This window comes from Macrobrachium rosenbergii, chromosome 3 (assembly GCF_040412425.1).
Source record: "Macrobrachium rosenbergii isolate ZJJX-2024 chromosome 3, ASM4041242v1, whole genome shotgun sequence".
NCBI classification, from domain to species: Eukaryota; Metazoa; Arthropoda; class Malacostraca; order Decapoda; family Palaemonidae; genus Macrobrachium; species Macrobrachium rosenbergii.
Window position 1 is genome coordinate 11,019,537 of NC_089743.1, and position 12,628 is coordinate 11,032,164.

Sequence of the window (12,628 nt, forward strand, 5' to 3'; positions counted from 1 at the left end):
ATTTGTAAAGTAAGTCAACATTAAATTTTGAAGCACTATCGATTATTTGTGGGTGAAACAAATTCACGAAATGTGACAACAAGACAGTGGTTCTTCTGTCCGAATTCATTCCCCACTTGGCAACTCCGCCATTCCCCACCAGTGGGGAATTCCCCACAGGTTAAGAACCACTGCTCTACAGTAATGCCCAAGTTGTTGGGGATTACAAATAATCCATGGTACTCTGTACCACACAACAATAATACCAACAAAATCTACAATGAGGACACAACTTCATTTCGTGCTGATCGTTTTATTAGTAACTGATTTTTGAATATTTTTATTTGGTAATTAATATTTACTTAGTATTTTTATTGACAGTTATAATGATAGTGTTAAATATTTCCTAGGTAGGTTCTTGTCCTTACTTTATATGCTTGGCATTGAGGCTAACGAGATCATTAGCTTCTCATTTTCCCCCCTAAATATGTTTGGAGCAATCAATGTTTTGTAAGATGATGTGAATTGTTAAGTGTTCTTATTTGCATAAAATTCACAAATTCACATTTGTTTGTTACTTGGATCTAACAAGGTTTGGCATTTCTTTTGTATCAATCATTATGTTAATGGTATTGGAGGGTTTAGGAATCCTGTCGTCCCGTGCTGATCCCATTGTCATCACTGCCTTAGAGACTCCATTTTTTCTTTTAACACACACGTCTTCGGACATTGGAAAGCAGTGTTAAAGTGGAATGGCTGCTTTCTTTTTCTCTCCACTCTCATGAACAGCAAGAGGAGCACAAGTTTTGCAATTTACCACATTCCTCTTACTACCCTTCTCCCAGTCGCTGCAGTAATTGTCAGGTATCTTACAGATACAGTTACTATCTTCAGCGGTTGCTTACATCTTGATGACACAGGGAGGTTTTCCCATGGTTTGAGTCTCCTCTAGTACTCTTTCAACATCTCCAGAGTATAATCACCAAGTTTCTTTGTTTATAGCACCAGTTAACTCACCTGCTCCCATCACTGCCACGGCTTCTTGTCTCCCTCTATACACTCCCTCTTGGTGTCTTTGTAGCTGCATCTGGCTACAGTCACATCAGCCTACTTTTAATTACCTGACTCCTGATCTGCTTCTGTAGTCAGCACCATTCCTGTTTACCCCCTCATTACTGTGTACTTGTGCCCTTGTAAGGAAAATCTTCTACATCTTGTCTTCAGTAGTATGTATATTTAGCAGCAATTATGCAGCACCAACCATCTGAAACTTAGTCCTTTGTCAAAAGTTTTACCATTCAGACTAGATTTATCTTCTAGTTTTGTTTATATCCTAATGCATATGCATCCAGACTACACTGTGCATCTCTATTCATCTATCTCCAAGTTCCTCATCAACAGTTTCTTCACACAATCTTGATCCTTTATTTAGTCTCAGTCCTCTTCTTTCACACATGCAACCAACCCTATATGCCAAAGCCATATGTGTCTTCCTCAATCAGAATAGTTAGCCATCCTCACCTGTCTCCCGTCGCTTGCACTTCTTGCCCTTGGTGTGTTCAATTGGAACAGATAAAAGAATGAATACACACAAGGCTTTGGCACATGCACATATGGTCTAGTTCATTATCTCGAGATACTGTTACCTTGTGGAAGTGACAAACATCCTTAAGGTTATCATTAATCCTTAAAGGAAGGCCATTACTTCCCATGCTATGTCCAACAGGTGTGAAAACAATGCAGGGCTAGGCGAGACAGGGAAATTGTAAAAACTGAGAGTTTCCATTCCAGGTTGGAGCCTAGTCTGTCCACTTTAGCAGCATCACTATGCCATATATTGAGATCCGCCCTAAAGGATCTCATTCCTCCGATGATATGGGTCTTTGTTGAGCTTCTTCATGCCTTTTGCTGAGCTGCAACATCACTCTCAAGAAAAAACCCATTGTTAAAATACCAGCATTCATCACACCAACCTATAGCTGTCATACCAGTGGAAAATCTCTTAAACGGGTGAATAAGGATGAATCTCATCTCTAACACTAAAAGCCACATCCAATAAACAATCCCTTAACAATGCCTAGATACGAATATGCAAGCACCCCAAGCAGTCTGTCTTTTACCATATCCTTTGCTTTATCAGTATATACTTGTCCAAAGTAAATTTGTATTTTTTCTCAAATACATTCCACCGCAACCTCATGACAATTACAGTAATCTCTTATCAAAGATAAATCCTTAAAGTATACTTTATTAATCATATAAAATATCTGAATCTGGTCTTCAAGAATCAACCATAGTTTCAGGTAATAGTGGGTGATGTAAATCTCAAAGCTATTTCACATTTATTTACCCATTTTGTGCTGTGAAAACCTTATTCTGTTTGGAAAAAGGTATATATATTAAAGTCCTATATCCTTGTCTGCAACAGACTTTAAGGGGACTCTGAGACTTATCTCCATAGCGGCAATATTTTCACCACATCTCACATGTATTTACATTAGTGCAACTGTATGCATAGAGATGGTCTCACAATTAAACTCAGGCATTTCCACTTTCAACTGGATGCTTACTTTCATCCTTGGTGATATTTAGGACTACCCAGCACCCGAGCAGCTCACCTGGTATCTCCTTCAGCCTTCCAGATCTTCCTGTGGATTAACTCCCATTCATCCTACATTCCAAACAGTTAGCTGGCATTGTGTGCTTATTCTGATGATGCCACTGATTCTGACAGTCCTGGGATCCTTCTCCTACCTACTCAGACTACACATTTTGAAAGGATTTCTTACCTTGTCAAATTTACCAGTTTGTTTTCATATTACTAATGCTTTGCTCCTATTCTGACTTCTTGGATTTGTGCTAGCAGCAGATGCCATTCTCCCATCTCCTGCATTAGAGCTAGGTGTCCCTTCCCCAGCATCTTTTTCAGCTCATGGGCTTCCAGCTCTAGAAGTGCACCTCTTCTTTCGTTCAGAATTCAAGCTTTTTTTCTTTGTCAATGCCTACAAGATTCTATTGGAGGCAAGCAGCTCTGGTTGCCCATGCCTGCCTTAGAGAAAAGTCCTTTAATTGCATGGTTTGGTAAAAGAGAGCTAGTTTTCTCTTGGAAAAGCCATTTTCTAATCAAAATTTTTCAATGAGCATAGAATGCTACTTGGACTGAGGTATCTTCCTGCTCTGTTTGCATATTCAGACAAGAGATAACCAAACCCTGTCCATAAATGGTCCCAGTTGCTAGATGAATAACTGAATCCTTCAGCTTCCTGTTCAACTACATTTCCTTATTACAGGGGCAAATTTTTTCACGGAAAATTGTGCTGCCCAATTCCTGTGTTACCAGTCTCTAATAGCTTTTGGCTTCTGTTATTTTCTAATAAAAGGATGTTCCAAGTTTTGGCTTCTTTCAAGAAAAAGGAGATGTCTTAGTTTCCTTCTAAAGCAACTACATCTCAGGAGTTCCAACTTCAGCTTTTTATCATAGATTTAAACCATCACTGCATATTTTTAAATCGCACACCCACGCTCTTGGAAGTGCAGACAACTCCAAGTACTGAAAGCACCCAACATTACTAGCATAGAAATGAGCACCACCTTTATTTTTCATAATTATCAATTTCTTGGCCTACTATCTACAGAGAGTCTAGCATACCTCCAAATACATATGCTTTATCTAAGACTTCATTTCTGTTTGCGTCCACTTTCTATGAGTCAAAGGGAATAGTCAAAATCTTGTGCCTGCTAGCCTGCACTCTTTTAACAGCACACAACTAACTCAAATTCCTTCCAGGTAAGTTTCATTTAACAAAATTCCTTCATTAATTGTTAGTTTAGGAGTATGCAAAAGCTGTAATACTCCTAGGGTTCTCTATTCTAGTCTTCCTCAGCTAAACTGCAGGGAACAATCTTATCAACTGGTCTAGGTATGACCAAGCTGTTGCAATGGGACAGTTTGGATAATCAAAGATTTTAGTACTTATGAACTTTTTCAGCTTCTGTCTCTTTCATATATATTTTCAGAGCCCAGAATATGCATTGTCTCTCCAGTTCTTCCCTTTTGTCATTTCCTTTGGACAGACTTTGAACCAACTGATGGACGCATGCTTCTTTTGTTAAAGCTTTGCATCAGAGGGGGAATTTATCAGGAAAATTTTCAAATGACAAAATTTAGGTGAAAACACCTTTACCTATGCCTCAGCATTAAATTTTTGCTACTCCATTTTTGATCTTGTCTTTTTTTGAAGTTTGTTATAAGTCCTGCATTTAAAGCAGCTATGATTAACTGATCCTTTGCTTCTGGTCAGTCAGGGAGGAGTAAGAAAATCTTTTCTTACTAGATTCTACAAGGGATTATCTTCATTCCAATCTGTTATGAATCACCTCATCTTTTCCATCACAATTTGCCCGTCTGTATGAAATTCTGTTCCAGAGGTATCCTTCTGTTGCCCCGTTGCAGAGGTTATGCCCTAAGGACATACATTTAACTATTCAGTTTTATAACAGGGTTTCATTCCAACTCTTGACCCCTGGTTTACTTTTGGAGGTTTGCTTTTCTTTACCCTTTGTTTTTGATGGGTCCCCAACAGTCTCTTAAGGTTGCTTTCACCTGGTGGGCATTAGAGCAGCTCTGTATACTCCTGCCTAAGCTGCTGTTCAAGCTAAGATAAATAGCAGGCTTGTACAGAACAAGTGCATTTTTTTACCAAATTCACTTTATCCATTACTATAATCAAACTGTCCTCCTAGCTCTTCTGGACTGGAATAAACCTAACCTTCTGCATGAAATCAACCTACACACAAACAGTGGTTCTTTTAACTACCAGAAACCTAAAGAACTTGGTATGCCTACAACAACCTACCGAGCTCAGCTCTATTTTTCATTATCTGACAGTAGATAAAGGTGGCTTGAAATCTGTGGGCTACATGAATCAGGCTAAGTTGAAATAATGGGTCTGTATGGAAAAAATTAATACTTTAAATAGGAAAATTTTCTGGTGAATAATTTTTAATCCTCTTCAAAATCCACAGTATGAAGCCAAAGCCTGGTGGAAACCACCCGAGGAAGGAATGTATCCATATGGTACACAACTTTGGACAATGGGTTCCAAAGTATGCAACATAGCAGTTGGAGAAACAACAAGCCTTACTTTTTCTGTCTGTGGCGAAGGGCTATTCACTTGCAGTGATGGTACTTGCATTGACGTGAATAAACGTTGTGATATGAGGGTTGACTGCTCAGATCAGAGTGATGAGACAACTTGTTCACTTCTAAGTATCCCAGCAGGATACATGGCAAATATTCCGCCACCTCCCATTACCAGAAATGAGCCTTTACATATACTAGTAGAAATTAACATCATGTCTTTTCCATCAATAAAAACAGAAGCCCTTGCTTTTCAAACTTCACTGCAGCTAAAGCTACGCTGGAAGGACACTAGGCTTACTTACCTGAATCTGAAGAATGACAGTTCTCTGAATGTGCTCACAGAGTCTGCTGTGTCACAGGTATGGAAACCATCAGTCTTCTTCAGTAATGCTCAAGACAATCTATATACTAACGTTAATGAGGGATCCCGAACAGAATGCATCCGAGATGGAAACTCCGATGTTGGAACAACAAATTTAGAAGACGAAGGTTAGCTAATATCAAAAGTTATGATTTTAATGTCACCTTTGTGATAACTCTCATTTGCATGGAATTCTTCACCATTTCACTGGCAATCAAAAGCATTAGCCTATCTCCAGATGCCTGGTTTCCAAATATTAATATCTATTAAAATTGGAATTTCTATAAAAAAAATATCATCTCACCTATAAATATCAGCAACAAATAACAGCTTCATATTCTTTTAATACTCACTAGAATTATTCTACAATTTCCATGCATTCTCATAGCCCAATAACATGATGCACATACCAATATGGACGAAGCCAATATCTCTGACTCCATTTGAATACATTCTTGAATGGTAAGGAAATCAATTACATGAATAACGTAAATTAATATACAATACATATATACACATTCATATCACACACACACACACATATATATACACAGTAGAACCCCAGAACTCGACATAATCAGATTTCGACACAAAATGTCGAGTAAATTTTGCGTCAGATCTCAAACAATAAACCGGAATCCGACCTGATGAATCACACGATGTTTGCAAAAAAAAAAGTTTCAGTCCACCACTGCTAGTTGGCGTTGTTGGTGGCGTTCTTCCCACTCGTATTTAAAAGCGTTTAAAACCCACACAAGCTGCTGTTGTTTGGAGAAGTACATGCTTGTACAGGTATATCATTATTTTTTTGGCTTTCTGCACTGAATTTTCATCTAATCATGGGTCCCAATATGTTAGGGTATCATAATATTTATTGAAAGATGTTTTACAGTGATTTTGTAAGAGGTGCAAAAGAAACGAGCAGGTAAAAGTTACTGCTGGTTTATTACAGATTCAGGCAGTTTATATAGTGGCCAACTGGCACTGAACCGCGGAAGACAATGACATTGAGCGTGACCTGAGGTCAAAAACAATTAACAATAATATACGGCGAACAAGTACAATTTACAATAAAAAAACATACAGAACTCCAATATGGATACAGTCTTGATGCCTGCGAATAAAGAAACATACGATACATAATTTGTGACAGTTGGACAAATACATATAAAGTTGAAATGGTAGAAAATGTGTGACCTGGCACGTTAGGCATGACGAATTGAGTGCGAAGAAAGTTGGAAGTCACCAAAGAAAACTTGCTCAGCAGACTTAATTAATGATGCCTTCAAAGCACTCCGCTGACGTCGATGTGGTGACTTTACAAATACTCCCAACAACGTTTATGTAATTAGTACTGCAATATACCACCAGGGTGGCGCTTTGGTTTGTTTACATCTGCTCATGCCACAAACTGCCGAGTGCTGACATAACTTTGGGCATTTTTCTTAATTTTATGATAACAAACATAAAGTAATTCGGCTTATAAATACTGTATTATTAATTTACTGTAATAATCAGACTTGTTTTTCAATGTCATTATTATTAACAACAGCTTTTGTGTGTACCCGTCACAGTACATTCTGGTAGTGTCTATACGCTACCTAGCCTAGCCTATGGCGCTCGGTCTACCATCGGTAATATGACCACATTGGTCGTAGGCCAATTTTTTTTATACAGTATGCATTTAAAAATAAAAATGTAAAAATAATTTTCACAATATAAAATTCTGATTTTTGAGGTATCCGAGATATTAATGATATTTAACTCTGAACTTATTTAACTGTAATTTGTGGTTCTCAGAAAACTAGTTCCCCAATGTTTTGTTTCCTCATCATAAAAAAAGTGCATTTAACTCTGAACTTATTTAACTGGTTTGTGTAATGTTTTGATAAAAAGGCAAGGTTGGTAATGACTGTCAGGAATGGATTACTGTAATCCATTTTCAGTTATTTCTTATGGGAGAAATTGATTCAGAATTCAACTAAATCGAATCTCGACACTTCTTCTGGAACGGATTAGCGTTGAGGACCAGGGCTCTACTGTATATGTTATATACCTTTTTCTTTCTCTGCATCTTTTCCAACTTTTTTGTGGGGTCGATGTTTCTGACAGTTTTCCTCCACCTGGTTCAGTTATACACATCGTCCTCTGACAATTGTTTGTCTCTCAGATCTTTAACAACATCCATCCGCCTTCGCTTCAGTCTTCTTCTAGCTCTCCCACCGGGCATCTCCATCAGCATCACTCTCCTTCCTACATGTCTCCTCCCCTCTCATCACATGGCCATACCAATGCAGTCTTCTTTCCTGGGCTTTCTTTGATAGTTCTGTGACTTTAGTAGTTCCCCTTACTTTTTCATTCTTGATCCTATCAATTCTTGTCACTCCAACATATCCATCTAAGCATTTTCATCTATATGGCATCCAATTTCTTCTCTTGTGCTCTCTTTGGCAGCCATGTTTCAGCTCCATATTTCAATGCTAATCTCACTACTGTCTGACACACACTTCCTCTAGCCTTTATGTTAACTCTAAGGTCACACAAGACACATGGCACCTTTCTCCAATTTTTCCATCCAGCCTACACTCTGGGTGTTGAACCAAGATACCTAAATTTTTCTACTCTGTTCAACCTTGTCCCTTTCATACTAATCTCGGAGCCTTGATCTTCATTGAACTTTAAGCATTTGGTCTTCTTTCTACTGACCTTTAATCCTCTGTTTTCTAATACCATCCTCCATTGCTATAGTTTTGACTCCACTACCCCTCTGTTGGTGCTGTAAATCACAATGTCACAGCAAACAGCATGCACCAGGGGGAATGATCTCTTATTCCTTGAGATTAACATATCCATGATCAGATAAAAAAGATATGGGCATAAATCAGATCCTAATGTATACCAACCTTACTGGCATTCATTCTGTTAACATAACACTGCTTCTAACCTGAGTTTTGCTCCTTTGTACATATCTTGGACCAGCCTTACTTACTTCTCCAGTGTTCCCTTTGCTCGCATACACTTCCAGTCTTCCTGGTGCGGGATTCTATCACATGCCTTCTCCAGGTCTATGAATACTGTATGCAGGCCTTTCTCCTTTTCCCGGAATCTTTTCCATCATCTGTTGAAAGGCAAACACTGCATCTGTCGTTCCTATTCCTGACATGAAACCAAACTGTTCTTCACCTGCAGATGGTTCTCCCCTAATTGTTTGATCTATATATACAGTATATATATATATATATATATATATATATATATATATATATATATATATATATATATATATATATATATATATATATATGTGTGTGTGTATATATATACATATATATATATATATATATATATATGTATATATATATATATATATATATATATATATATATGTGTGTGTGTGTGTGTGTGTACATACATGTGTATACATTATATATATATATATATATATATATATATATATATATATATATATATATATATATATATATATATATATATATATATATATATATATATATATATATATATATATATATATACATATAATATATATATACATATATATATATATATATATAATATATATATATATATATATATATATATACATATATATATATATATATATATATATATATATATATATATATATATATATATATATATATATATATATATATATATATGTAATTCTTATAGCCACAATGCCCTCTTAACTTCTCGAATTCTTCGCGCTTTTTGGATATGCTTGTAACTACGAAGCCGTGACATCCAAACACAAGAAATTGAAGAGACCTGTGATTTGCCGGTCGCGGGAGATGAACCTGGGTCACCTTAACCACAAGGAGGTCACGTTGCCGACCTGACCATGTGACCTCCTTGTGGTTAAGGTGACCCGGGTTTGTCTCCCGCGACCGGCAAATCACAAGTCTCTTCAATTTCTTGTGTTTGGATATCACGGCTTCGTAGTTACAAGCATATCCAAAAAAGCGCGAAGAATTCGAGAAGTTAAGAGGGCATTGTGGCTATTAGAATTACATATGTGTCTGGTAAAAGTGACCAGTAGATTCTATATATATATATATATATATATATATATATATATATATATATATATATATATATATATATATATATATATATATATATATATATATATATATATATAAGTCAGCGATGAATTATGTGCTGGCCTGTCAGAAACACATCCACTGCAGGTGCGGTTGTGCCGATATTGGAGGTCTACACGATTAGATACAGCGAGGTATCTGACGCATGCATTTGTGCTTTCCTGACCATGATCAGGATTTAAATGCATGGAGACAGTGTGAGTGTGTATGTGTGTGGCATTCTCTAATGGTATGTTATCAGAAGAACAGTCACTCTAAGGAAAACTTCATTTTGTTACTGGGTCTGATTTGTTTGTGGTGAGTGTTTAAGAACCACCATTGTGACGATGCCGTATCTGTGGCCATAGAAAAGTGAGTACCATAACTCATGAACACTTATATCTTTTCCAGACATGGTTTGGAAATACCCAGTTGTGCTGCAGTGAAATTCCTCTGTGTCTCCATTATGCATTTTCCCATTCTGTTCCCCACTGTACATTTTTTCGTTTTGAATATTGATGTCTTGTAACACCATTACAGGTTTTAATATATGATGTGTTTCTTTTAACAGGAATTCTGGGTTCGTCCTGTGAGGACGAATATTTTGGAAATGGTGTTTATTCTTTTGCATACTATATGACATTTATTGTGGTCTAGAATAATCATGACCTTTTTACTTTGTTTGGTGACCAGGGTGTTAGTCACTAGTACTGGCTGGTCTAGAAGCATTAATCTGAATATTTGTGAATCAGAATTTGCTCTAGTGATGATTTCCATTTATAGGGGGTGGAATTCACTCCATTTCATGATCGTAGCTTTTGCTGAATTACTTTCGTTAAATTTGCAAATAAAATCTAGTTTTGTAACTCAGTGTTTAATTCCAGTAGGCCTTTGTTTAAAGATAGATTCAGTGAGAGGAGACGACGAGGGAGAGGGAATTTGTTGACCCAGGGATGGGCCACCGCTACCACAGAATCTTAGGAAAGTGAGATGATTGATGCTGTTCTTAAAACAGGTACAGTAATAAAAGATGACCCTATCTGACCTGGGGATAGGGTCATTAACAGTGGTTAGCAGTGGTGTTAGACATGAATAGATAAATAGATAGGGTTAGGTTATGCTTCTGAAGAGACATATCTTATTAATACTGGTATTGGCATCTCAGAATAGGACTTTGATGGTTCACAATTCAGGTTAGGGAGATGTTGTTGAGACACACTCGAGCCAGTCTTTCTCAAGCTCGAGTCTGTGTGTGTGTTTAATGATGCATCACGGGGCACAAGGTTTTAGTGTGTTAATAGGGATTTCTGGGCGTTAGTTCATATTGGGGAATGTTTGAGTACGTTTAATGTGCCCAGTGTGTGTAATTGTGGTATCTTGACTGCTTGTGTGTGGTAAAACACGCGAAAATGTGCAAGTGTTTTTTTTTCTCTCTCTCTTCTCTCTTTCTTTGGTGAGAAGATTCTCGCACTGTCAAGCAGAGGTGTACATAAGTGTTATTTTTTTATTGTTAATTTAATTGTCAGATTCGATTGCTCTTTTTTTTTACTGCACCGCAACTAATTGGGCCGTGGATGCAGTGACGTCATCCCCTGAGGGATGTGTCAGTGACGTCATTAGTTTGGGCGGAGTTTCTCGCATTCTGTGCCATCCCGTAGGCAGCACACTTGAATTTTCGGTGTGGCTTATATGTTTTTTTTTTATATACAGGCAGTCCCCAGTTTATGATGGGGGTTCCGTTTTTACGCCACAACGTAAACCGAAAATCGTCGCAAACCAAAAAATCGTCTAAAATCGTCAAAAACCCTAAGAAAACCTTACTTTTAATGCTTTGGGTGTATTGAAAACGATGTAAACTGCATTTTTATTGAGTTTTTCATAAAAAAAGCCTCAAAATTTTTATTATTCAGCCGTTTTGGAGCCATATATCTTCCGTCGGATCGGCGTATGACGCATCGTAACCCCGGAACATGCGTCGTAAACCAGGAAATAATTTCTGATGAATATATTTGAAAAGCGTCGTAAACTTGGAACGTAGTAAGCTGGACCTGTCATAAACCGGGGACTGCCTGTATAGCAATCGGCAGTTTGCATCAGCTTTTGAGGTTTAATAATGGGAGTATTTTATTATTGTATTATCTCTGGGAACTTTGATTATTGGGAAATAATTTTATTTGACGTTTGTTGAGTTACTGTGAGTAAACATTTCTTAAGCAAGTGTGTGTACATTTCTTAGTTATTTTTTAACTTTTTTTTTATAATTACACACATACGTGTTTTATTTTGGGCGCATACATGCGTGTATGTAAAGAGTGAAGCTGTTGCTGTAAGCTTACTTGGCAGTTTTTTGCCTTGACGACAGGAGAGGCGGACGTGTCTCCTAAGTTTTGCGCTCAGAGTTTTTTCTGTGTGCTTCGGCAGACCTTGGATAGGAGGTATAGCACTGAGGAGGAAGGGAACAAGTTTTTTTTTTCCTTTCTCTCTCTCTCTCTCTTTCTCGTGTCCGTTTGCTCGAGTCCCGTTTTCTTTATGCAAGGGTAGACTCCCATTCTTTTTACTTGAGGGTGGACTGAGTGTTTTTTGTTTGCCCTTGAAGATGCAAAGTTCATCTTGACCTGCTTTGCGGTCAGCTATGCACTCGGTGAGCCCGTTTTTTTTTACCCCATGGGACTTTGGATTTAATTGTGGGTTTAATTAATTTTGAATTTAATTTTGGGTTTAAGTTTGAATCTAATTGTGGGTTTAGTTAATTTTGGATTTAATTGTGGGTTTAATTAACTTTGGATTTAATTGTGGGTTTGATTAGTACTTTCTTTTGATTTTTGGGGATTAATTGTTAGAGTAAAGGGAATTAACATTTTGGGTTTCTTACTGTAAGGGAATTCTTTCAGGGGAAATTGTTTTTTATTGCTTTTTTTGTTCTGTAAGGGGTGTCCTTTAGTGGTACTTGGGAAATTTTGCATTTGTGATCAGCCAAGAATAAGTTAACGGATTTATTTACGAAGAAAGCTGCAAAAATGAGGAGAGGAAATAATGATC

General features: G+C 37.2%; 1 protein-coding gene across 1 annotated transcript in view; it reads left to right on the plus strand.

Annotated features, from left to right (window-relative positions):
• Positions 1–12,628, plus strand: part of LOC136850577 (uncharacterized) — a 99,287-nt gene that overhangs the window by 42,587 nt on the left and 44,072 nt on the right. The window contains exon 7 of the mRNA XM_067124208.1: positions 5,005–5,611. Coding sequence (XP_066980309.1) covers positions 5,005–5,611 — 607 coding nt within the window. The remainder of the gene's footprint in view (positions 1–5,004; positions 5,612–12,628) is intronic.